Below are 26,937 nucleotides of genomic sequence, written 5' to 3'. Positions count from 1 at the left end.
CATAAAATAAAAGCTTATGATTCAAACCTTCCTGTAATTAAGGGACACCCAACCCAATAAGCCCTTCTTTGTCAAAAGTATTGAAACTATTAAACGAGCTATTTTCTTCTTTGTATATTGTGAAGGGAAAAAAAAAGGGCCCTTAACTACTTTTAACACATTTGAATTTTAACTTTGTTCTCTTTGCAACTTAAAAAGAATTTTTCAAAAAATTTCCCCTATATTCCTCCTACTTTTAACATTTCTCTCTCTATCTCTCTCCACTTATTATCCCTACTATTTTTCAAAAAGCTTTTCAAATTCCAATCCAAACAAAGCGGGCCCACAAATTTTCTGTCACTCTTTCAGGTATTGGTGTTTGCAAGTTCTATATGCACACCATTTTAATTTTCTCCCTCTCCTCTCTCAATTTGGGTGGAAGAATGAGAATCACAACCTAATAATAACACTGATACTATATATGAAGATAGAATTTAACAAACACAGTGTTTAGGATCTTGGGTCACTCGCACACACTAACACCACATAGACCAAATGTACATGATTTGGCCGCAATGCCCGTTCCCTGCATGGAAAAAATACACTGTTTTGATAACGACGGAAATAATGGAGTACAACTGTACAACCCTATGTGCTGATCACTCTCTCTTTCTTTCTGTCAATATCTTTGTAATATTCCACACCCCTGCACACTACACTCAAGCATGCATGTATGTATGTATATATAGGATTCCTAAAATGAAAAAAACAAAAGCCATTCAATGGCTAAATTAGGCGACGGGAGATACCGGCGCCCCATATCTTGTCGACCAGCTTAATTAAGATTGAGCTTTGTAGGCATGGGCTGTGGTCCCACCCGAGGGGCTCCTAGCTCTCATAATTGTGGGAATTGGGAAAGATCAACACACGTAAGAAGAAGAAGAAGAAGAAGTATATATACCATAATAATAATTCATCTCTTTTTTCTTCTATTGTTCCAGTTGTTTCTCGTATATGAGGGAGCGAAATTACATTTCTGTCTGCGACCCATATTAGATAGAGCCCAAAAAAAAAAAAAAAAGAAGAAGACGACGACCCAACTGAAAGAGAAAACAGAAAACAGGGGAATAGAAAATCAACCAAAATGGGCAGAGTCAGAAACCCACTCCTCTTCCTCTTCTTCAGTAGAAGTACTTATTCCTCTGTGTTAGTAGTAACTAGTAAGTTTCATAGGGAGTATATTCTCTCTCTCTCTCTCTCTCTCTCTCTCTCTCTCTCTCTCTCTCTCTCTCTCATGATCAAAGCCAGAGAGCACCAGCGTCCTTGAGAAGTGGGACGAGAGTGCCGCTGATATGACAAGCCATGACTCTGTCCGTATCACCCACCAATTTGCCTCCAATGAACACCACAGGTATCGCCCCAATGAGCCCAATCAGAGCCCTTTCCATCTCTCTGCCCGATCGGTTGGGGTCCTCGTCCAGCTCGTAAACCGTCGGGTTGACACCCATGTTGCGAAACAGCTTCTTCACGGCGTGACACATGGAACATGTGCTTATGCTGAATATCACCACCGCGTTCGCCGCCGCCAACCTCCCTATCCGTTCCACTATTACTGGGTCATTAGTAGTACTACTACTAGTTGTGGGAAAATTTGAACCCCAAGATTTGGTTTGGTAAGTCATTGGTGTGAACTAAGAATGAATGGGCGAATATTTTTGAAGAGCGACGACTATCGATTGAGTTGCTTCGTGAGAGGCTGAGTGACAAGTGAGGGATGGGGATATGTGGTATTTATAGGGGTGATGACAAAATGCTGGGATTCCCAAGTTTTTAAAAAAAAATAATACTCCAATAATTTGCTAAGCATAATAGTATTTGAAAATATTATGTTACCATGTTTCTAGATTTTATTTTTATACTATTTCCTGCTTAATCTAGGTTATATTATTCATGTTTTCTTGTTATTTTTGGTTCTCTTCTTTATTATGTAGGTTTCCTATTTAGTTTAGGTTTCATTGTCACCAAGCCTTATAGTATTATACAAAGGCATGTTAAGATTATGTTTTAGATTGACACAAATCAATGAAAGCAAAGTGAGGCAAGTTATTTATTCTCTCTTTCTTTTTCTGTAAAGTCAACCGCTGATACGGAAATGACTATACTGAAAAAAAATTTCGAGATGATAACAGCTGACTCTAAAAACATGAATAAACAGTCATGCAAATTCGTTGGTGGAGCCTACTTCTCTTGAAACCTTGTCTATAAATATATTTTCATGTGCTTTTTTTTTTCCTTTTTTTTAATGGCAGAAGTAAGTTTAAAGGTTATCTGCGAATGGAAGGGGTCATCCAGCTACGTACATTCTCAGAGAGAGAGAGAGAATTAAAGGGAGATCGAGAGATTTAATTGTTACGTAACGTGGTATTATTTGTATTATTATATATCAAGTTGGTGATGGTACAAGGTAATCGGGAATATTTTCTAAGGCCTACATTGATATGAATTCTTTACCTAGCTAAGTCCTAATCTAAGCTGTCTTTATTCTAACATTTATTGAGTATCTTCCTGCATGCCATGATTAAGGGTTATGATAATGTAGTAAAGTTTTATATTGCCTTTAAATGTGGTTAAGATGGATTTTTAAAGCTCGTAATCATGAGATTCTTGTTACAAGCAGTACGTTTAACTTTAATTTTGATTACATTCTTGGCCTTTGTATACGGTAGATTTTTTTCCCCCTCTGCCTATAAAACTGAAATAATTTTGCATTGCAGGAGTGCGAACCTAAAAGACTAAACATGCCCTACCATATTTCTTACGTATGTGATTGATAATCTAATATTGATTTTTTGTCCTAATAACCAATCGAGCTTGTGCGCACATTCAGTGAATCTTAGTAAATATTTTCTGATGAAAATGGACCTCATGGATATGCTAGTTTTTTTTTTTTTTTTTTGGGTGTGAAATGCACGATTACTCAAAAAGGTCGAGCGATACGGAATCGGGGGTGTAACTTTTTTGATTAGTTATAAATGTTAGTTATGCTCTTTCTATTTTTTTTTCTTTTTGGAACAGACAGAGATGATGTTATGCTGACTGACTCAAAAGTGCATGGATGCTTACTTATTACATGTGGACTCATGGGCTATATATATTCTATTCTATTCTGGGTATGAATATTCTTGGATTGCTTTGATTCTGCAAGCACGAGACGAGACGAGACGCATGAGCACGCACCATTAAAGGAAAAAGTCCATTCTCTTTCTTTTCTCTTTCTCTCTCTAAAAAACTCTCTTTCAACTTAGAAGCCCTAGCCGCCGCCGGGAGAGGCCCTCCGCCTCTCTCTCTGCCTCCTCCCCCCTCCCTGTTTGTTTTTCCCTGCCCTCCTCGCCTCGTGGTCTCCCGCCGCTGGCTTTCCGTGCGCACAGTTAGGGGTTCATCCGTTGCTTGGCCCGGCGTGACTCCCCCATTTGTGGTGGTGGCTCACAATCCGTTGTTCCACACGGTGGCTTCTGTTCTGTCTTGCTCGGAGTCGACGGCGAGGTAATAAGGTGTGCGGTTGGGTTGGGTTTTCCCCATTTCGGTCTTTTTTTCCATTTACCGGATGTTTCAGTCCGGGTAGTCTCCGATCTGGGTCCCCCCAGATTCGACCTGTGCTGGTCTGGGTTTCCCCCAGGTCCGGCGGTTTGGGTGGTGGGCGAAATAATTTTAGTTAGGTTTTGAGGATTTCGGTCGGCGGCTGGTTCAGTGGTGATGCGGCGATTTTAGACAGCGGCAGCTGGGTTGCGGGTGTTGGGGGTCTTCGTACCAGCACTGGTTTGGTCATTCTGGGCCGTCAACAACAGATCGGGTGTGATGGAGGGTCGCTTTGTTTCAGTCGGCCAGTCGGCCGGTGGCTGGTCTGGTCTGTCCATGAGGCTGTTTCTCCCTTTACACTTGTATTCTGTTTGTTGTTTTAGATTACATTTGCTCTTTGTTGTGTAATGGTTTGTGCTGGGATTTCTTTTGAGATCTTTCTGTCTTGTCCCGGACGGGATTCTCATATCGGCACCTAATGTTGATTTGCTTTTGCAGGGTGTCCTAGGGTCCCGGATTAGGTAGTTTGGTGCACTCCTGTTTTTTGCGATGTAATCTTCGCCTTCGGGCTTGAATGAAATATTGACTGATTCAAAAAAAAAAAAAAAAAGACGAGACGAGACCCTTCTTTCCTTTTAGAGAGATTTGGACGGTTTTTCCCGCAATTACAAATTGAATGTCGGCAAATTCATTTAAGTAGAAGAATTAATATCCGATCCGTTATCCACAAAGAATCGAATCAAATCAGATACTCCTATTCCTATGTGTCATAAATTGTATTTATCCACTTGGGATCCACCTTTTCATAAATAGATATGCCAATTTATGTAGATTTTCCAACAAATAAAAATAAATACTCCTTTTAGGAGGGTCTAGTTTAGCATTTTAACAAGATTAACTTGAATGATTTCAGAAGCTTGTTTTCCCTAACAATACTTCCATTTGTTCGGACTAGCTTACACGCGTATTGAATATACTTCTAGGAACCATAAACCCATGTCCACTTGCAGGGGTCCCACATGAAGCCGGAGCAAATGCTCCGTATGAACTGACCCCGATTGCACCTGAGATTAGTTTAGAACTTGAGACCTTAAGAGGGAGTAAGTCCTTAAATCTCAAACCTAAACCACTAGGCCAACATTGGGGTTTACTTCCCATTCTTATACTGGTGCAGCACAATTGAAAAACATAGAAAAGAAGACACAAAGTACGAAAGCAATCTAGACCCACACTGGATCAAGAGTCTCGAAACTCTCCAGAGATCCCTGAACCACTACATTGGTACACAACACACTATTATCAGGAATGAATCCAAGATCAACATGGTTAAACTTATCATCTTCAAACCAACTCCTCTTGTACAACTGAATTACATCATTATTTCAACACTATAAATTTAAAATGCATTGCTACTATGGAATACAAACATGTACCTAATATGTGCAAACTCTATTTCTGTGGTCCTGTGGATGATCAATCATAAGGCACAATTGCAAGAAATATACTATCAGACTTCCAGTGCTGGGCAACAAAGAACGGTTCATGTATTCCATTATGCCTCAATTACCACCCAAAATGTTTTCCTTGCAATCACCAAACAAAACGGGTACTCCTACTGCCTCGAGACTGGTGCCATTGGCACGGATGCTGGCCGGATATAGAAAGCACCTTCCGGTCCCTGAAAACTCTGGTAGGGATTATATGGAGGAGGAGCTGTAAAGGGTGACCCACCGTTGATCGGAGCCCCTACCATGGGATAACCAGCCATTGGTGGTGGATAGCCATATGGAACACTAATTGATCCATACTGAGGCACTGGATACATATGCATAGGCGGCAGTGGCGGCAACGGAGGCGGAGATGGTGGTGGAGGTGGTTGTTCATCTGGAGGAAGTGGTGGTTGAGGATTTTCAAGTGGAATGTAAGAGGAGTGGTGCTCATGCTCAAGTTTAGTTCTCTTTTCAGCAGGGTAGTTATCACCCGAAGATTCTTTCATAGGATTGCCAAGTACGCCCTCCGATGCAAGAGAAGAGAGAACATAAGTTAGCATCTGGGCTGAGGATGTTGATGCCGTAAGTTTGGCCGCGACTTCAGCTGCTGCGGCTTTGGAGTCTTCTCCTCCAGATTTCTCAGCAGAAGGCAACTGTCGAGTGTAAATTACTGGAGCTGGTTGTTCTCCATTTCCCCTTATATAATTGTGAGATGCGTTGGATGTATGAGTTTCCTTCATACTCTGCTCAGCCAGCATCTGCGGATTGGTGTTTAGTAACTGTCCGCATAAGTTACCCGCCAGTTCTGACTGGGATTGAGCCACCTGAAACAACACAGATGGAAGGCAGCAGATTCTTAGACTAGGTATGAATAATGTGAGTCTAAGTCAGAGCGACTTGCAAAAATGTTACCAAGAAAATAGGCCATGAAAAGAACGAGACTTAACACAGGTAGGGTACTTAGTAAGGCAGTTACTGGTGCCTCCTGAAAAAAGGTAAGGGCAGATCAATTGGGCACACTCCATAACCCTTGTCCTCAAGACTTCTAACACTGCTACTTTTTCTTTGCTGACAAGGATGTTTGAGTTTCAATTTCAAAGATTTGGGAATGAAGATGATACTACCACCCATGCATAAAATGCAGACCATAACACAAACCAGGAAGATGGCTACAAACTAATTTACATCACTCCGGTAAAACAAAAACAAGAGGAAACAGAATTACCTGAAGTTGATTGCTGACTTGACCAAGTTTGAGTTCCTGGTAATAGAACCATGACAGCTTTCCATCACCAAAAGATATATAAAGAAGAAAAGATAGACCGCAAGGGGAAAAAAAGTGAACATTTAGTTTCAAATACAAGATAATGCTTGGTGGCTAACCTGATCCTGAAGAACTTCTCTCAGATGAGACACAAGATTTGCTCTCGCTGATTCAACTGCTGTGAGCTGTTCAATACAATCTCTCAATAAAGCATGGTGCCCTCGAAGCTCTTCCACAATGCCAGAGCCATTAATTTTACCTAACCAAATAATGACAGCAACAACAAAGACTGTTGAGAGATAGAACAAGTGAGTGAGAGAGACGTAACAGGCACTACGCCAAATTTTGGCTTCACCGCCGATATTATTAACGGCATTAAATAACTGCCATTAAAAGACACTTCTATCGGCATTAAAACACCTGAAAATAATTATCCTAAAACGGAGGTTTTTCTAGGACCGACGTTTTTAGTGACTTTTACCGGCGGTTTTTTAAATTACCACCGGGAAAAAAATAAAACATACTGTTGCTTTTAATAAAAATAAAACTAACCCTTATAATATAACCGGCGGTTTATTACCGCCGCTTATAATAAAACTAATAAAACTAACCCTTATAATATAAATATTATTATTTATCCCATTTGACTCAACATGCGGGTTAGCCCAGTTGATAGCGCATGCGAGCGGAGATCCGCAGGTTCTGGGTTTGACTCATGGGAAAGCAAAAAAAATTTCAACACCAATTTTATTGCCGGTGGCGGTTTTTTACCACCATTTTTACTATTACCAGCGGGTTTTTACCGCCATTTTTGTTTTCCCGACAGTTGCTTTAATAGCGGTATATTTCCGGCAGTTTTTAGACTATTTCCGGCGGTTTTCTAGTGCCACTCAATGTAAAATTTGGCATAGTTAGGATTTAGAAAACCAAGCAGAATAAGGGGCATGCTACAGAAGGGAACAAAATTATGAAAACAAGCATTAAAGCATGCATAACATTGAAATTGCCTATAAACCAAAGTCTCCAGCCAAATTTCATAGCGAAAATGTATAAATAGTTTATTGGGAAAAGGGTTCATAAGAAGAAGTACTAGATTATTGTAGGACAAAGGAATGAAAAAGGATAACACAAAGAAATTACAGTGGCAACACGCAGGACCTACCCAAGTTAATGTCCCCCCCAACTTCCTTGTCTATTTTCTCAATTGAACTAATAGCATTTCTACATTTGCTCAATATAGCATCTTCATCATGTTGGCCACCATAAAGAACTTGATAACCTGAAACAATTTGATCCAACGCATTTCCAGTAGAATGTCTCTGTCCAAAAGAAATCGATAAAAATGGTATCAAACCTCAAAGTGCAAGCAAAATAAAATACGTATGTAGTGCTTTGACCCTAGAAATCAGATCGCATACCAGTTTCAATCCCGAGTCCTTGCCATTTCCATGATTACTACTTTCGAGGTTCTTTCCTACAAGCTCCTCCTTAAGAATCTGCCCTCGAGAGCCAAAAACTTTTCTTTCCTCCCAAATACTGACCTGCAAGTCGAAGGCACAGGAATGCAATGTATCCAAATATTTAATTTCCAGAAAACTGATGGAAATGTTTTGTATCCAAATCATATAGGGAGGGATAAAACTAATTACAAATAGATCGGGCATGTAAAAAATATTTCAAATAAAGAAACAGAAGGCAACCAAGCATGCACATGCAAATGTGAGAGAGAGAGAGAGAGAGAGAGAGAGAGAGAGAGAGAGAATGCACTCAAGGGGCAGATGTTTAGATGCATAAAAAGAGGCGGCCGATTATCATGGTAATGCAGTACTAACACGGACTACATCAATTTTTTGAATCATAATAATCAGATCATACAAGACATAGCTAATTAATGTCTATGTCCACACAGGCAAGCAAGAAGTGTCCGCGTTCAATCTTGTTAATTAGAGCGATTTAGAGGAAGTTATGAGCAAAAGACCATCAAATCAGATAACTATAAGTTTGGGATAGCAGTGCTACATAATGTACGTTCAAGGCTCCACAACACCCTTCAGAATGAAAGTTCATGAAAGTTTCTGTTCACTTTCCCCTCTCATATTCTTAAATCAAAATGAAGTTTCACCATAATAAGCATTTAAATCTCGAAACTTTCAATGCATTTTCTTACATCCCCTTTAACAATAGGTTACTAAAGCCAAAGATAAGTGCAAATGCTAAATAAATAAGAACGGTGATATAAATGCACATACCAGCCGCAGTGCAGCATTTCTACCAGACGCATCCCCATTCTGAATTACGTCACGGAGCGCATTGGGAAGGACCTTCCAAAACTCACCAACGAACTCTGACCCCTTTCGTCTACTATTCTGCAGAATGTCATTCGCGAGATACAGGAAAGACAGTCGCTGCTCACGTGGGGAGTGATGGTATTCTTTATCCCATGTTTCAACAACTTGTTTTGCCTTGTTCATATGGAAGATACACCAATGTGATAAAGCTTAATCGCATTAAGGATAGCATATCAGGAGCATTCATCAATAATGAACAATAAAACTGTAACGAAGGTGAAAAGAATGGATACAATGCTTAAAAAATATCCACATAACATGGGGATAATTTGGTGCAAAAATTACTGAATAAATCAGTGACTGGAAGCCAATGAACAGGAGGAGAAGAAAAATTAAAAAGAGGAAGAAGCTGCACATACCTCTCCAGACAACCAAAATCAAAGTTTTTAGAAGCATCAAAATAGGGTAGAAGATTGATTCCATAAACACATAATTCTAATGAAGATACGAAGACTACCAGGGATGAAGCAAATCGACTTTATTTGATTTGAAAAACAACTAATCAGGCAAAAATTCGACACAGAGGACATAAAACTGCAACATCACTTTTGGTCTAAAGAAACAGGGAAATTGAATAACAAAGCTGGCCCAAAGTCAAAAGCACACAGATCAAGTCATCCAATGAAGTACAAAACAAACTAAAGGCCTGAAATTGGAGAAATAAGAGGATACTCTCGATGCTCTGCTGCGAACTGTTGAGCTTGGACAGTTTTTCCATGAGAATCTGCGGGTTAAATGTAGTACCCATTTTTTGCAACAACAAAGCCTGCCCACCAGGCAAACTTCTGAACAAGAAGCAACCTTTACAAGAAAAGCCACACAGCAAAATCAAGATGGGTTAAATTGCATCCTCAAGCTGTATGTTTTTCCTAAACATTCTCAGCAACCAAAAAAGAACATTCTAAAATCAGATGAACAAGCTAAAATGGAATTTTATATATATATATATATATATATATATATATATATATATATATATATAAAATTAACTAACGCTATGACAAAAAAAAGAAAGAAAGAAAGAAAAAAAGAAAAGAGTATTTGACTCAAAAACCCTAATTCGAATTGGAGAAGATGTAATTGAAATCGCGTCGGGTAAAACCTAAGAATCAGGAAGAATGGAAAGAACACGTTGAGGGTATAGCAGAGGTTATCGAAAGAACGAACCTTTTCAAGAGAAAAATCGCAGAGGAGGAGGGGTCGATTGGTTCATGAATAGAAAGGGAATTTGGAGGGAAATTGGATTTTCCACCTCCGCGGAATTTCTAAGAAGAGTGAGTCCTGGAATTGTGCTTGACTTGCTTCGGATTAGAGTTTTGGGAATGGGGATTGGAACAGTGTGGGTGGGGAGTCTTTCTCTTGTCAAGAAGCCAAGTGGGGATACCGTTTTGACTCACAAACTATTTTGTTCGGAGGTTCCAATTACGGGAATACCATTGTTAAGCATTACGTCATGTACTGGGGAGGGATTACGTCTTGTTTTTCCGCTCTTTTTTTTTTTTTTTTAAATTTTTTTCCTTGATAGAAAATTAGAAATGTTTTCCCTTTACATTTTCCACTTGTAAGAACAAGTTTACCAATACTTAGTTAAAAACACTTGTGAACAGTGCACATTTTTCATTTTACATACTCATATTTTTTTTAACACTATACCAATACTATCTATTTAACCTACGCTCTATTAAAATACACATTCTTTCAATCTTTTCCTTTATTCTATTATTATAATATGAGAGAGGGGAGAAAGGGAGAGGGAGAGGGAGAGAATTAAATAATCAAATAAATGATATTCAGGGTTGTGAGGTATTAAGAGAGAATCAATTCTTCAAAGTTATTTTAACTCTCATTTTACCTCCTCTGCTGCACCCTGTGTTTTTTGTTCTCCTTAGGTAAAATAGCTCAAATGGCCATTTTAGCTCCACTGATAAAGTTGCTCTAATCCTGGATATTCAATCTACTAGTTAAAAAATATTTGTATATCTACTAGTTCATGATTATATACACTTTCCTTTCATGATTATATGCATTTTCTTTTTCATGATTATATCCATTTTTCTTTTCAATTTATTACCTTTGATTTATTTCCCCTTTTAAGAGGGTTGATAACAAAAAGGAAAAAGATATTTACCTTTTTTATTTCCCATTCACTTATATATACCTCCTCCCTCCCTCAACTTTAGTCGAAATAGATGGGCAACAAGTTGATTCACCTTTGTGAGAGTGCACAGAGTGCACAGCTTTCTTCAGGGGCTGAATTGTCTGTGAGGTATACGTAGTTTTATCAGTAACTTTAATTCCCCCTTCTTTTTTTTTGGTAAACTGGAAATTCATTAAACAAGCTAAAGGATTAAAACAGAGTTCTGGGGTGTGTTATACCCCTCTTGTCTTCCAAAATTTGGAAATTAATACAAACCGGCATAGAAAAAGAAACTAAGAAAGCAAAACAATTAGAAAGTGCATCTCTTGAAAGGATGTCGGCACACTTGTTGCAAAAATTTTGCATCTCTTAGAATTTGATTTTATTTCTTGCTTTAATTTCCTTCTTCTACTTGTCTCCAACTTACAAAGGATTAATTAAGCCCAAGTTCATGTGTTGAGCAGATTTTTTAGGGGAAAACAGAGTTGAAAATAATGGAGAAGGTCATTGCAAAAGGCGATAAGATTGTCGAAGAAATCGTGGATCAAAACGACTACACGATTACCTATGTCTAAGGTAAGCATGTTACATTGATAATAGTATTGAAGAAGTAATCGTGCTATAGTTTGAAGTTGTAATGAAATTTGTTTGTTTATGGGAATTGATATTCGCGCTCCCTTTTTTGATGTAGGCGCTACATTTTTAACGTGAAGTTACTAGTAATTTCATGAACAAAATAGAGTGCCTATATAAAAAAAAGAGCACGAATATCTGTAACGCCCCGATTTTTCAAGAAATTTCGAAAGCATTAACCATAAAATACACTGAATTTTACAAACTATTAGGCCCCTATTTATCCTTATACAAAAATTACAATTTCAAAATAATACAAAAATCTATGTAACAAAAGCAACTCCAGAGCGACTCTAGTTTTGACACGAAATTCTAAGCAATGTTGGCCTAGACTCCGTTTCAGGGGTCCCACCTGAATCAACTGCTCCACTGTGGAATCCTGCACACTCTGGCAAATTGAACGCCGAAGCAAACGATTTGTCAAGATACAAACGTATCCTGAGTGATAATTCACCAAGTAGAAATCCTAAAACCCAATACCATAATATGCAGATCAACAATATAATAATTCATAATACACAAAAGGTACAGAATAATAACACATCGTCTTTTTCTTTACTATCCATCATCTTACATGTAATCTAAGGATCATCTCCGCGAGATCCTTTTCTCCCACATCCACTAACTACAATCGTCTCATGGGTCCACCCTTCCTCTTGCTTATCCTGCACCAGGGTCCTAGGTGAACGCACCTAAGTTATGTACCGAGTATGTTCTCACTTAATACCATAACAGGAGGATCGAGTCATCCCATGACGTATCGTACATTAGGGTCGAACATCCACTACCCCACGCTAACTATAACCGTCTCATGAGACCCATTCTCTTCTTCAAAGAGAAACTTCCCATGACGTATTATACATTAACGTCTCACTAACTATAACCGTCTCATGGGACCCATTCTCTTCCTCGAAGAGAAACTTCCCATGACGTATCATACGTTAGCGTCTCACTAACTATAACCGTCTCATGGGACCCATTCTCTTCCTCGAAGAGAAACTTCCCATGACGTATCATATGTTAGTATCACAACACCGGGCCCCTCAGGTAACCCATTTCAACACAGGGCCCCATAGGTTACCCTTGCCATCGCCATGGCTCAATTCACAATCCACACAGTACTCACACTTTCAACACTTTATCATTTTCCATGTACTTATCATCGTTTACATGATTCAGTACTCGTAACCACCCCGGGAACCTATTTGTCCAATCTACAACCACAACAAAATACCACACGGTTCAACATTTCAACTAAAAGTACTAACATGCCAACAATACATAACCATGCAATAAAATTTATCTTGCCATAGAATTAATCATGCAAGTAACAAAATAATATTCAGTCAAACAATTAATTACTACACTTAAAATTAAGTCTATTTCTCTCATTTAGAAATTTCATAAAACATTTCTACTATTTATATATTTTCTCTAACTCTCATATTATTTATAGATTTTACAAACTAATTTTTTTTATTGAAAAATACTTATTGCTAAATTTAGTATTTACTAACTATATTAAATATTAATATGAGATTTTTATAACAATAAAATTATGAGAAACTATTCTAGTTAATATTTATTAGAGTTAAAAATTAACTAATATATAATCTAAAATATTTCTTGTTTACAATCTAAATAAATTTTTACTAGTAAAATATTCTTGTGAATATTTCATAAACATTTATTTACCTCAATAATTTATTAAACACGTAAACGTTCACTCGAATACAAATTAACAATGCAACATCAATAATAATTTCACAATCAAACACTTGTTAAACGATCATAAATTTTCACAGGGTATAACACTAATCATTCCAGCACAACCGGACTGAATTTTAATATAAACAGGACTAAAAATAAATTAACAATCTAACAGCAGATCATCATCTTCAATAAACTTTAAATCTAAGTCTTAACTCCATTAAAATGCAGATTAAAGTTTCGGGTTTTCGGAAAACTACCTCAAACACGATTCTAAATTCGGATAAGTGTTGTACGGTGTCCGTAGATCGCCATGGTGGTTTTGAAATCTCGAGACAGCGTCCGGCGGCACTCCGACAGGGCCCGCAGCAGCGGTGTACCCACGAAACTCACGGTATGCACACACCTATGGCCACAACTCTCTCTCTCTCTCTCTCTCTCTTCTAGACTCAACAATAGAATTGGGAGTGAAATAATATACTGGTGTTCAATTTTTGAATTTATGTGGGTATGTATAATGAGAGAGAATAAGGTAGTGAGAAGGTGAGAGGATAAGTGTAGAAGTGGTGGAATGAGGAAGGAGAGTGATACTGATAATGATAAAAAGATGGGGGACAAGCGCCACATTTGGGGGGGGGGGGGGGTTTCAATTCTAATGTATGTGGACGCATGTATGTACATGGTGAGAATGTATCTGGACACTTGTATGTATAGGATAAGAGATAGAGAAGTGAAGAGTTAGTTTGACTAGAGTTCTACTTAAGATTTAGATAGGAAAGATAAGAGATGAATATGAATCACTGATTCGTATATCTAAAGTTTAAATACATATCTTATACAATAGTGCAAAATAATATCAATTGTACACATAATAATATATTTTAATTATTCAATCTAATTAATTATTGAATTAGGAATTTAACAGTATAAATTTGTATTAAAAAAAATTAGATCAAAAATTCGGGTTGTTACAAGAATATTAATTTTAAGTGTAGTAATTAATATTTCTTGTTTACAATCTATAATCTAAAATATTTCTAAAATACAATCTAAAATATAACAACCCGAATTTTTTTCTTTTCTTCTCCCCTGAAATCACGTCATCCAAACGACCTGTTAGAGCACAACAACATATGCCACTCGAGATCCAAAATTCCATTCTAAGAAGGCAAGCCGCCAACCAATACATTAAGGATCAAAGGAAAATTTTAAAAAAAAATGACCTATCCCAAACACCTAAGAGCTTCGAAACCCAACCAAAAAACACCGACAATGAAAGATGCAACCAGAGAAAACCGATGCAAGACACAAAACACAACCAAATCTCACACCCCACTCAACAACCAGGGCCAAAACAACCAACAAACAAAGGACCGACAATGTCTACAAGATGCCTGTGGGCACGGGCCCCAAAATTTTCAATTTTCGTCTTAAAAATTGGGTGCACCCTCTTTGGGAAGCACGGTGAAACGCTTACAATTCAGAGTTGCCACTCGGATTTTGCGGTGAAAACGCTTGCTACGTTGTTTGATTTTGAAAAGGCGTAGACCGGTCCGTCGTCACCTTCGATATCTGAGGTTCGGGAGCCAGGTTAAGAGAGGGGAATGGTTTTATGGCACCCCTCTCGTCCAATCCGAAAATCGGTCTCTACTCAAGCATTTTGTAAAACATTTGCGTTTTTCTCTTATTAATCATTTTCAGCCAATTAGGGCGGGGGAACAGTTAAAGGGGGATTAAAAACTGTGACAAGTTGCAGTTATGTGACAAAATGTAATGAATGATGCTTATTGAAACAGATAATAATATATTGAGAACAAGCACCTGTGAGTATTTCAAACAAACTGGAGCACACTGTCCCAGAATGAGACATGCAGAGGGAGGCTACATGCACTGGCCAAACCACTGCATGTAGGACCTACTTGCGTGCGCCACCTGTATACCAGCGTGCGCCAATAAATCTAAACTCACAGCTCCTTTTTCCCAACCCTCTGGGCTCTGGAAGGATCAGTGCACACCCAGGACAAACCACACAGTTAATATGGCAGAATAAATGCAGTTATAGGCAGCAGAGATGGCTTTACAGCAATAAAATGAACAGAACGCCCCATAAACAGTGTGGGGAGCATAAACAGAGGCCGAGATTCAATTGCCATGCAAGGGCCAGCCATTGGATCCATTGGAACTATCGTACACCAGTCCACAGACCTCGTACGCCAGTTGCAATATTTGGCTAGTGCTTGGCTTCATATGATCTGGGCTCTGGAACACGACCAAAAGGATCCCAGAGGCCCTCCAAAGTAAATGAAAGCAAACATTGATATGTACAACTACGCAGCTCTAGAGTACAGAAGGTATAAACTGGTTATTAGCATGCAAAAAGGTGATGAAACGAAAAGATAAACAGTAAACGGGTGATCGATGGTCCCCACGCCAGTTGTGCTCATGCTGCCATAACTGGCATACGGCTTATGGTTACTAGCGTGCGCCACTTATCATCACACCCGATCATTGAACCTTTGCCAGCTTCGGGGCCAAGATTGGTATTGATTACCAGCCTTGACCCTGCTAGCACCCCTCAGGGGTCAGAACAGGACACAGAAACAAAGGTGGTATACCTTTAAAAAGAGAGCTTAATGATGGGTTTGAGCTTTACACTTGGGGGTTTGGTGGATGCATGAAGGGTGAGGGGTGTTATGGGTGTATGAAGAAGTGTTTGCTTCCTCTTTCAACTGATGGGGAAAGTGAGAAAGCAAAACAAATAGGAGAAAGAGAGCTTGAATGCCCTTTATGAGTCTCAACCTTGTGAACCCTTGCATATAAATGCAAGGGGGGTACTATTTATAGCCAAAGAATGATTGAGAAAGGGCCAGTAACCTGCTGGTTAAGGGCTGGTTGGGTTAAGAGGTGAGCCTCCCATGCATTAAATGCATGGGACTTGGGTTGAAAGGTGGTGTAGGAGAGAGGGGGAGCCGGCTGCACAAGGGTAATCATTAGAGGACTGTAGACTACGTCAGGGTGGCCACAAAAGTCTCGAGCACATGGTTAAATAGTGATGTTTGACCGACTTTTGACTAGCGTGCGCCTATAATATACCGGCATGCGCCGGTAGCAACTGAGTCAACTATCAATGACTGACACGTGGCAGTTGACCGGCGCACACCAACATAATACTGGCGTAAGCAAGTATGGTTTTGCTGAGGTCATTTGGTTCTGGCTTGAAGGGTCTGGATAGGGCTCGACAAAAGTTTGAACGAGATTTAGGACGCTCAAAGCTCAAACACACCATTAACCTCGGGGTGTTCTTGACCGTAATCATCATTGAGGAATCAAAACATGTTAATAAGCTGATCTGGACAGTCCAAAATAGGATGTCTACAATGCCACATCCGCATTTTATCGAAAAAGATACCATAGCTAGCTGCAATAACGTGAGAGAGAGAGAGAGAGAGAGAGAGAGAGAGAGAGAGAGAGAGAGTGTGTGATCACACTTTCTAATTTTTGTTTGTTTTTTATCCTACATTTTTCACAACTAAAAACTAAATTTAAATTAATTTTGTTCACAGTTCAAAATTCAACGTGAGGTATATGTCTTCTCATGCATAGAAATGAAACAATACATGCTAATATCAATATTAAGTAATATATGTTAGGCCATCCACAGTGGTATAATCAAAAATGGATAATCAAAAGTTGACACATCAACTTTTGATTATTCACTTAAGAGATTGCTAAGCTTAACAATGTTGAGGTTCACAATGGTCACTTCTAGTTTATAACCAAAATAAGGGGTCCACTACAATTTCACACAATCTCTCTCTCCTCTTTTGTTTCCCACCATTCACTTCCCTCCATTACGTTTTTTTTTGGGCAAAAATATATCGAATATATGGTGTTTTTCCTAGTGTTATCTATCAAAACAACATCGATTTTTTTTTCTTCCTATTCCTATAGCCTATATCACAAATCTACCACTCTCTTAATCTTTCAAAAAAAAAAATCAGATGTGTTCTTAAATTTGGAAAAGAATGCAAGGTTCTTCCTCTCTTTTTTTTGCAAGGTTCTTTGTTTACTCAACCAAAGGGGGAGGAACAAAAAATTGAATAACCACTTTTTAGTCGAAAAAATTAATTAATTTTTGCTAAAAAATGATTATTTATCAAAATACTTGGGTAAAAGTAAAAAAAAAAAAAAACACTTTTCCCGATTTCTCTCGTTGAGATCAATAACCTATAAAAGTTTGGCGCAAAACTAAAAAATACGAAAAAAATTCAAATAAAGATAATTTTCAGATTTAAGTTAAATTTAAATTAAATTCATAAGAATGCAGCCAAAAATAGAAACATAAAAAAAGAGTAAAATACCTTAATCTAGCAACGATGAGTTAAATTATAGATGATCGAGAAATATGAGCTTCACTTTTGGAGGAAAAGAAAGAGAAATAGTTTGTGATTGAAGTGAAGAAGATATAAAGCAAGTGAAGAAGAGAAGAATAAAATAGTAGTTGAAATACGTGTGCATATAAATTTTGGAATTAGTTAACTTATGTAGTGTGGGGCTCATAAATTTTGATTATTGAAAAATGTTGCTAGTTTTGGTTATTCAAAGCCCAAAATTTGATTATTTCTAAGGATGTTGCTAAATTTGATTATACCATTGTGAGCCATTTTTTACACAAATATTGTTAACTTTAACAACAATTGTCTTTTGGTTATACCACTGTGGATGGCCTTAGGGAACTACTGTATGTTTTGGTTTGCAAGTACTACTCGTGCATAACAGTTCTCCGTGATTGGTGGATTAAGACTAAACTTACGTTTTGCTTATAAGGATGCATAAGTCCTTTCCAGTCATTTTTTTCTGATTCCTCACGGGTACTTTTAAAATCACGTTCTAAACACATTAAGCGTCCTCACGAGAACTCTTAAAATCACATTTTGAACACATTGAGCGGTTTGGATCATCAAAATTCGAACGAAAAATGGGAAAAATGAAGAGGTTATTATTTTAATTAAAATAAGGACATTTCTCATTTGAAAATGACTGTATTTGTGTGTGTGTGTGTATATTGTGTGTGTGTGTGTCCTTAATTTCACCAGTTTCTTACCCCATCATGACCTTCTTATGTAGTTTTCTATATATGGCAATTGATCGATCTCTCTCTCCAATCTCCATTGTTCTTTAAATTTAAATTTCATTCAGTTTCTTCAAACACCACACCACGCCTTACCATTGGAACTCAAAAAAATGACCAGAACACTTGTGGTTCGATGAATCCATTGCATGGTTTTACTTCATAGCACAACCTAGCTAGTCTAGTTACGTACAGAATACAGGTTGTTGGTTAACATATATACGTACACTTGACTCCCAAAAACAAAAACAAAACAAAAAAAAATGAATCAGTTCATAGCAATATAGTTCCCAACTTGTCTCTGTCTTCGGTTTCTTTCAGTTCCCCCGCACTGTTGACATTATTAGTGAATCAGTTCTTCTCTAGTTTTTTATTTTTATTTTTTATTTTTGTGGTAAATATCTGTTCTTCTCTATTAGTACGTTGTAACTAATTATCAATGTACTTAATTACTTGTATCTATCTGGAGGAAAATACCAATGTAATAATAATTTCAGCAATTTAGAGACTTCCAGTTGATTGGATTATGTGAAAAAGACCATAATAATTTCGTACTTAACATCTAATGAGAAAAAGTAAAGAAAAATTTACACAGAGAGGTTCAGCTTCTAATTAATCTGCATTATGGTACACACACACACATATATATATATATACACACACACACACACACATGGAATTTCAATCATAAAAAAAGGCAACCAGAGGGAATCAATCCACAGATGTAATATATATATATATATATATATATATATATATATAGGATCTGCTGATCTGTATGCATGTTTTGGAAGGTCTATAATTAATTAATCTGCTTTGTTAGTAAAGTCTATGGGCATGAGTGCATGTGTACGTTCTTTGAATTTGTCCCATGAATCATATATAGGAGTATGTATATATGATCCCTTGCTTAATTTTATCAATTGGCGCGCAGGTGGTCCAGGCAGTGGAAATTAAGGGCACTCAATGCTCTAAAATTGCTGCTCATTTTGCATGGTTTCTGTCATCTAAGTGCCGGTGAACTTACTTCTTGATAAAGAAGTAAAATCTGGATCTGACAATGGGTATTCATTCCTTAATTCTTTCCAACTTTTCTATTCTTATTATATATATATATATATATATATATATATATATATATATATGTTGTAATTAGGATGATACTTTTTTGCTTGCTGATTATATTGGTGCCAATTATTTTGGTATTAGCTTTGTTAGTGTCACTGCAGTTATATGCTGCCAAAATGATGTATAGCTCTCTCTCTCTCTCTCTCTCTCTCTCTCTCTCTCTCTCTCTCTATATATATATATATATATATATATATATATATATTTCACATTCTTGTTTACGGTGAATCTTGTAGATGTAACTGTGTTGATTAATTACTTTTATATATAGAGCAATGATCCAGGCTTTCAAGATAGAAGGAAAGCTCGTCCCTTCCGAAGTGGAGTAGTTGTAAAGTTGCTGCTGCGGTGCGGGCTATGGAGGAAAGGGAGAACAAGAAGTTTCTCATTGATGGCTTCCTGCGTAACAAAGAAAATCGCATTGCAGCTGAGAATATTGTAGGGATTCAAACATCTTGTATTAATTTCTAGGCCGGTTTTATTAATTTCTAGGCCGGTTTTTTCATTCCACTTTTAATATATTTATGCCTTGTCTCAGTTGTCATTGTCATTGTTTGGCCTAGCTAGCTCAGTAGCTTGTTCAAAATTTTGCAGATGAAGACTGAGCCGGAGTACTTCATTTTATTTATTCTTTGATTGTTCAGATGAGACAATGATATTAAGACGCATTTTGAACAGAAACCAAGTAAGCTACGTACTTTACATGTCCTTGCTCGATTGCTTTTTAATTACTCCTTGTTTTCATATATAGATTATTTTCGATCCTCTCTGTGTCTGCCAACAAATTAATATGCACAATTATTTTTGTGTTTTTGTGTGTTGGTGACAACAGTGCAACCATACCTAAGCGAATTAAGATTTTCCTCGAGCCCACTTTGCCTGTAGTCCAATATTACTCTACAACTCAAAGGGAAAAGTTCAAAAGGTATATATGAATTGAAGCTACTACGTACAGTCATACTAGTAGTAACTGTAACAACTAAAAGAAGTGGTTGCTCGATCTACTCTTTTTTTCCTTTCCAAGCTTAATTTTATCCTCCTTTTACTTTTCCTTTTGCATTGTATATATGTTATAGATTGATGGTGATCGACCAGTCGAAGAGGCATTCGAGGCAGTCAAGAGTAGTGTTTTCTCTAAATTCAAATTGCAAACCAAACATAATCCACTCGGATTCAAATTAGGAACAAAAATCGCGGAACTGTATTTACAGCCACCGAAATGCCTGTAAATGAAGCTACTACAAAAGACTTTTGTCACCTTAATTGGCAGCACTATTTACTTTTATTATTATATTTGTAAGGGAGGCACCATTTGTGACCTTAATTACTTGTATGGAAAATGCTTTAGTACGAGTAACGCTTTCTTAATTTTAAGGATTACCTCTCATAACCATGGTATGCGAGCCCCTAGCCTACATCAGCTGATGAGAACCACAAATATTGTAGGGCGAGAGCTGAAATCCTTGCAGCCAAATTCCTACCCTGGGGGAGAGAGAGAGAGCGCGCTCTTCTCCTATATGGTAAAAAAATTAAATTTAAAAATTACATATTTAGCATAATTATGTAATGTAATACTATATTTAGCATACACACTTATATATATATCTCAAAAATAGAAATGTAGAATTAGTTATGTGCTTCAATTTTTGTTGACTGGCTCATTTATTATTGTGGGTTTATACACTATTCGTTTATTTAAAGATTTTAGCTCTTGATTCTTTTTATTTTTATCCAAAATGGAGAAATATATATATATATATATATATATATATATATATATATATATAAAAGTATCGATAAAACTATCTCAATCAATCTAAAGACTTGCCAATGTCAATGTAAAACATGTTCTAAAAGTTTTATCTAAGATTGTGTTCATATTTTTGGATCTTTTTATAAAAAATTTGCATAATGAATTTTATAGTCAATAATGTAGACACCCCATTCTGGACTGTCCAGATAACGTTATTTGTCGATCTTTTATTTCCCCGATGATGATTTTGGTCGAGAACAGTCTGAGGACAAGGGTGTGCTTAAGCCTTGAGCGTCCAAAACCCATTTCAAACCCTTCAAACCAGAGCCAAACGGCCCCAGCAAAACCCAACTGGCATACGCCAGTGTCTTGGTGACGTACGCCAGTAAGCTGCCACGTGTCAGTCATCGACCAGTGGTCCAGCTTATACTGGCGCACGCCAGTAAGAAATGGCGCACGCCAGTCAAACCCAGTCAAATCAACTTTATTCAGCCACTTGGGCGGGACTTTTGTGCCACCCTGACGTCGGCTACAGCTCCCTGATGATGGCATTCGGCCAGGGATGTTCCCCCACTCTCCTACATTTACCCCATCACCCTTCCTTCCCTCTCAAGCTTTCCCTCCAAAAACCAACCAATCCAACCAGCCATTACTTGGCTGGTTACACCCCTCCCTCCTCTATATATACTCTCCTCTCTCACTCTTGCAAAGGGTTACCAAGTTCACAAGAGGGGTTGGCCTCATTAAGAAGCACAAAGCTTTCTTCTCCTCTCTTCTTATTCTCTATTTCTCTTCTTCCATTGAAAGAGAAAGGAAAACAACCCACCTCCATACACCCTGCTGACATACAGTCACCTTCTTAGCCTCCATCTTCAACCCATAAGCTCAATACCTCCTCCAAACCTCCGTACAAAAAGGTATACCACCTTTACGTTCTTTTCTGTTTTCGACCCCTGAGGGGAACCAGCAAGGCCCAGGCTAGTAAACAATACTAGTCCTGGCCTTGAAATGGTAAAAATGTGACAATCGTATCAGATGAAGCATGGCGCACGCCAGTAAGTCTATGCCGTACGCCAGTCATGGAAGTATGGGCACAACTGGCATGGGGATCATGGATCGTCATTCCTTTTTGTTTTATCTTTCTGTCGATCACCTTAGCATGCTAATAACCAGTTTACTGCTTTCCATATTTAGAACTGTTTAGTGGTGGCATCCTATCTTGTTCATTTCTGTCATGTAAAGGCCTCTGGGATCCTTCTGGTCATGTTCCAGAACCCGGATGATGCAAAGCCAAACACTAGAATCAAAGGCAAAGTGGCGTACGGCAGTAATATACTGGCGTACGGCAGTAGGCTTCTGGGTCCAATGACTGGCCCTTGCATCTGAAGCGTAAGCTAGGCCTATCTTCTGTCCCACACTGTTTTGGGGTGTTCTGCTTTCTTTCATGGCCTAAAGCCATTCATTTTGTCTGTGACTGTGTATATTCTGCTATATTAAACTGCGTGGTTTGCCCTGGGTGTGCGCTGGTCCCTTTCCAGAGCCCAGAGGGTTGCAAACAAAGACTGAGAGATCCAAAAAGTGGAGTACGCCAGTTTTTATGTGGCGTGCGCAGGTTGTGTCACCATGCAGTGGCTCGACCAGTGCATGTTGGCAGAATCTGCTCACGCCACCTTGTGACAGCGTACTACAGTTTGCTCGGGATACTCAGTGCTTGTTTTCAATCTATATTTAGCATTGCAATCAAGCCATTCATATACATTTTGCCATAAATCACAACTTGTTACAGTACTTTAATCCCCATTAACTGTTCCCCCGCCCTAACTGGCTAAAAAATGATTAAATGAGAGAAAAATGCAAACGCTTTATAAAAAGGCCTGAGTAGAGACCGATCTCCGGATTGGGCGAGAGGGGTGCCATAAAACCCTTCCCCTCTCGTAACATGGCTCCCGAACCTCAGATATCGAAGGTGTCGACGGACCAGTCTACAAGCCTTTTCAAAATCAAACAAACGTGGCAAACGTTTTTCGAGTTCGGTTCCTTGGGTGTTCCTACCGCTAAAACCCGAGTGGCGACTCCGAATCGAGGCGTTTCGCCGCGCTTTTTCCAAGCAAAAAGGGCCGCGCCCAATTTTACGAATAAAATTTCCGGGGGCGCGTGCCCACAAGGGCCGCGCCCAGTCTTCAAAAAAGGGCACCCAAAGATCGAGCGATTTTCGAGGCGCGTGCCCACAAATAATGAATGTCTTAATTTAACATGATCTTACTGTGATTGACTAGGAAATAAAATTTCACGATTACGATTAATAAGGTGCCTCCCACCAGGCTAAATTTCTGAATCCGTCCTTGTTAATTAACATAAGGTTGCAATTTGACACCAAATTGTTAGCAATGCAATAAAAACACCACCACATTTTAGTCCCAACTAATTCGGGGCATAAAAGGGTGGTGGGACGTTGATGCATTCATGAACCACATAATCCATAAAAAAAAAGATTCAAAGGTCAAACTCCTCCTGTAACAGACATAACAACCGAGTCCTCTCTCATCCAAGAAAACACTAACTTCCGCTTTTTGTTCCCGCCCTTCTAGATCTCTCTCTCTCTCTCTCTCTCTCTCTCTCTACGAACCAGAAAGGACCATTTCAATCTATCCAAAATACTTCGCCTTTCACTTTCGCTTTTCTCTCCTCCCTCTCTCCAATCTCAGGCTTCTACCCTTCTGATTTCCTTTTCTTTCCCTCAACAGAATAACAAGTTATATCTTTCAACAAATTTCTCTTCAATGGAGTCGGAGAAAGACAAACAACACCATCCTGAAAAATCCCACAGCTTTTCCCCCAGAGACACCGCTGGCCAGGAAAACAACGATCATGAAAACCACCACCCCCACTCCGACCCCAATCCCAACCTTCAACCCGAACAAGACCCCGATCATACCAATGACACTACCAATGCGGCGAACTCTGAATCACCAAAAGAAGCCGATTCGAAGCCAGATAATACAGAGTCAGAGGAAAAAGAAGACGACAAGGAGGAGAGGATTGGCGAAACTACCGAAGAAGAATCTCATCCTCCTCCCGACTTCGACCAAGTATGCCAAGAAATAGACCAATTTATCTCCACTTTATCAACCGCAAAAGGTTGCGGATCCGACCCGCCTGAGCTTCCCGAAGCCATGGAGCATTTCCCGTTTCTTGTTGAGGCAAAGATTGCGAATTACGACTCAACCGAAAGCCTCATGAAATGGAACCAACTTTCTGAGGAGGACTCTTCCTTGTTTCTCGTAACCGTGGACCGACTCTCGAAATTGATAACCTCGCTCACTGCATTCTCATCAGAATCAAGCTACGCTCCATCGATTAATCGCATTGGAGGGATTCTGCAACGAGCGATGTCCTACTTGGAGGACGAATTCAGATCACTTCTCGAAGATCCAAAAATTCCCGATTTCGATAAGATTGATGAATCCAAGGCAAAACAGGCCTCGTCCTCGTCGAATTCTAATCAAGAAGCCGATAATTCGGCACCGGAGGAGCCTAAATCCACCGAAGATGATAATTTTCCGGGATATTCGGACGAGGTTATGTCGGATTTGAGTAGATTGGCAAAGGCGATGATAACAGGGGGCTACGAAGCTGAGTGTTATCAAGTTTACATTGTGACAAGAAGGACTGTATTGGAAGAGACATTGCATAAGCTAGGCTTTGAGAAATTCAGCATCGACGATATTCAGAAGATGCAGTGGGAGCCATTGGAGAGGGAAATCGTTTCATGGAACAAAACGTTTAAGCAATTCATCGCGGTTGTGTTTAAAGGAGAACGGAAGTTACCAGCGGCGGTATTTGGAGATGACGGTGAAGGTGATGGTGGAGACGGTAACGTCATTTTCAGCAGCGTCACAAGAGGTATTATGATTCAGCTTCTTAATTTTGCTGCAGCAGTTGGAATGACAAAGCGTTCGTCGGAGAAGCTTTTCAAGTTTCTCGACATATACGAGACTTTGCGCGACGTTATTCCGGTAATGGACGATTTGTTCGTTGAAGGAACGGTGAACGAGTTGAAATCGGAAGCCTCGTTGATTCGGACCCGATTCGGTGAGTCCATGGTTAGTATTTTCTGCGAGCTCGAAAACTCGATCAAGACCGATACCGGGAAGACACCGGTCGCTGGCGGTGCAGTTCACCCCTTGACTCGTTACACCATGAATTATCTGAGATACGCGTGCGAGTACAAGGACACCCTTGAACAAATCTTCAGGGAGCACCAGCAGATCGAGCGAGCTGACTCGGCCACAGGATCGGACTACGATTATACTAATTCACAAGGCAGTAACAGCAATAACAGCCAGAATCAAGTTAATCAGACATCGGTAAAGCAATCTCCGTTTACCGTGCAAATAAATAAAGTAATGGATTTACTCGATATGAATATCGGGGCGAAATCAAAGCTTTATAGGGATCCATTGTTGTGCTCGATTTTCATGATGAACAACGATAGATACATATTGCAAAAGGTAAAGGGATCGCCGGAGTTCACTGAGTTGATGGGGGACACGTGGTCTAGGAAGAGGTCATCGGACATCAGGAACTGCCACAAGAAGTACAGGGAGTCGTGGGGGAGGCTACTACATTGCTTGAGCCATGAAGGGTTGACGGTGCAAGGGAAGGTGGTGAAGCCGGTTTTGAAAGAGAGGTTCAAGAGCTTCAACGCGATGTTTGACGAGATCCACAAGACGCAGAGCACATGGGTGGTGAGTGACGAGCAGCTTCAGTCGGAGCTAAGGGTGTCGATAGTGTCGGTTGTGATCCCGGCATACAGGGCATTCTTGGCAAGGTTCAGTCAGAATTTTACTCCGGGGAGACAAACGGAGAAGTATATAAAGTACCAGGCCGAAGATATTGAGACGTATATCGATGAGTTGTTCGATGGGAATGCGGGGGCCACATGGAAGAAGAAACCATAATCCATCATATAGGAATGCAAATTCTGAACGTACGTATTGGCATACATAGTGGATCAGTGAGTACTGCTTCTCGATCGTATGTTAATCGCGCGACTTGTTGAGGAGATTGAGACTGTGAATTCAGTTCCCCCCAAGGGAGTGAACAACAGCATTGTGTAAATGCAATTTGCTTTGGTCCTTTTTTTGTGAGAAACATAGCAATTTTCTTACCATTTTTCTTTTACTTTTTTTCCCTTTTGAAAGACTAATTAATTAAGCACCCATGAGTAGCATGCAAGCCAAAGTGAGCTTCGTGTGGTGCTGCGCTGTTTGCTTGTATTTTTTTTTTTTAAATTTGTTTATTGATCTTTAATTAATGGATGTCCAGTATTGATTCAATGAGCACATGCAAATGGATTTTCTGATTAATTTGTAAATTCTTGTCAAGCATTGCTGTTGGGCCATATATGCAGTACTACTCACTGCTCTTGGAGAAGTACTTGGAATTGGATGGGGTGTTTGTTTGTTTGAGATTGTTTTTCCGTCAGCTTTTGCTTTGTGACATCAGTATTTTTACTCAGCTTTTGTTTTGTGACATCAGCTTTTGTTTTGTAAGTACAGCAGGAGTAGTACTCTTCCATTTGTATATGCATGTGTCTCCGGTTCTCTTCCAAGAAATGCATCGTCAACAAGGTGTGTGTATATATATGCACACAAATCTTCTTACAAGGGTGTCATTACCGTATTACAGTAAGAATGTCCCTTTTTTGATCAATTTGCAATGATCTGGGCCGCTCAATGTGTTCAGAACGTGATTTTAAGGGTACCCCTTAGAAATTAACAAAAAA

The 26,937-nt window shown here is 39.0% G+C and overlaps 3 protein-coding genes and 1 pseudogene across 3 annotated transcripts; 2 read left to right on the top strand and 2 right to left on the bottom strand.

Annotated features, from left to right (window-relative positions):
• Positions 1 to 940: 940 nt before the first annotated feature.
• LOC131304006 (glutaredoxin-C1-like) lies at positions 941 to 1,742 on the bottom strand. Its single transcript, XM_058331095.1, has one exon. The coding sequence runs from the start codon at positions 1,659 to 1,661 to the stop codon at positions 1,278 to 1,280; it is 384 nt and encodes a 127-aa protein (XP_058187078.1). The 5' UTR covers positions 1,662 to 1,742; the 3' UTR covers positions 941 to 1,277.
• Positions 1,743 to 4,851: 3,109 nt separating this feature from the next.
• Positions 4,852 to 10,056, bottom strand: LOC131304090 (uncharacterized). Its single transcript, XM_058331192.1, has 8 exons — positions 9,825 to 10,056; positions 9,330 to 9,458; positions 8,559 to 8,806; positions 7,728 to 7,850; positions 7,472 to 7,628; positions 6,429 to 6,568; positions 6,271 to 6,306; positions 4,852 to 5,869 (listed from the first exon to the last, which is right to left on the bottom strand). Exons 2-8 carry the CDS (start codon positions 9,403 to 9,405, stop codon positions 5,168 to 5,170), a joined length of 1,482 nt encoding a protein of 493 aa, XP_058187175.1. The 5' UTR covers positions 9,406 to 9,458; positions 9,825 to 10,056; the 3' UTR covers positions 4,852 to 5,167.
• A 790-nt stretch (positions 10,057 to 10,846) lies between these two features.
• On the top strand, positions 10,847 to 20,625 carry LOC131304645 (UMP-CMP kinase 3-like; annotated as a pseudogene).
• A 3,086-nt stretch (positions 20,626 to 23,711) lies between these two features.
• LOC131304693 (exocyst complex component EXO70B1) lies at positions 23,712 to 26,491 on the top strand. Its single transcript, XM_058332025.1, has one exon. It carries the CDS (start codon positions 23,930 to 23,932, stop codon positions 26,108 to 26,110), a length of 2,181 nt encoding a protein of 726 aa, XP_058188008.1. The 5' UTR covers positions 23,712 to 23,929; the 3' UTR covers positions 26,111 to 26,491.
• Positions 26,492 to 26,937: the final 446 nt, after the last annotated feature.

The sequence above is a fragment of the Rhododendron vialii genome, chromosome 10a (assembly GCF_030253575.1).
Source record: "Rhododendron vialii isolate Sample 1 chromosome 10a, ASM3025357v1".
In the NCBI taxonomy this organism is placed as follows: domain Eukaryota; kingdom Viridiplantae; phylum Streptophyta; class Magnoliopsida; order Ericales; family Ericaceae; genus Rhododendron; species Rhododendron vialii.
The sequence above is the reverse complement of the archived record's forward strand: the minus strand, read 5'-3'. Positions and strand labels throughout refer to the sequence as shown.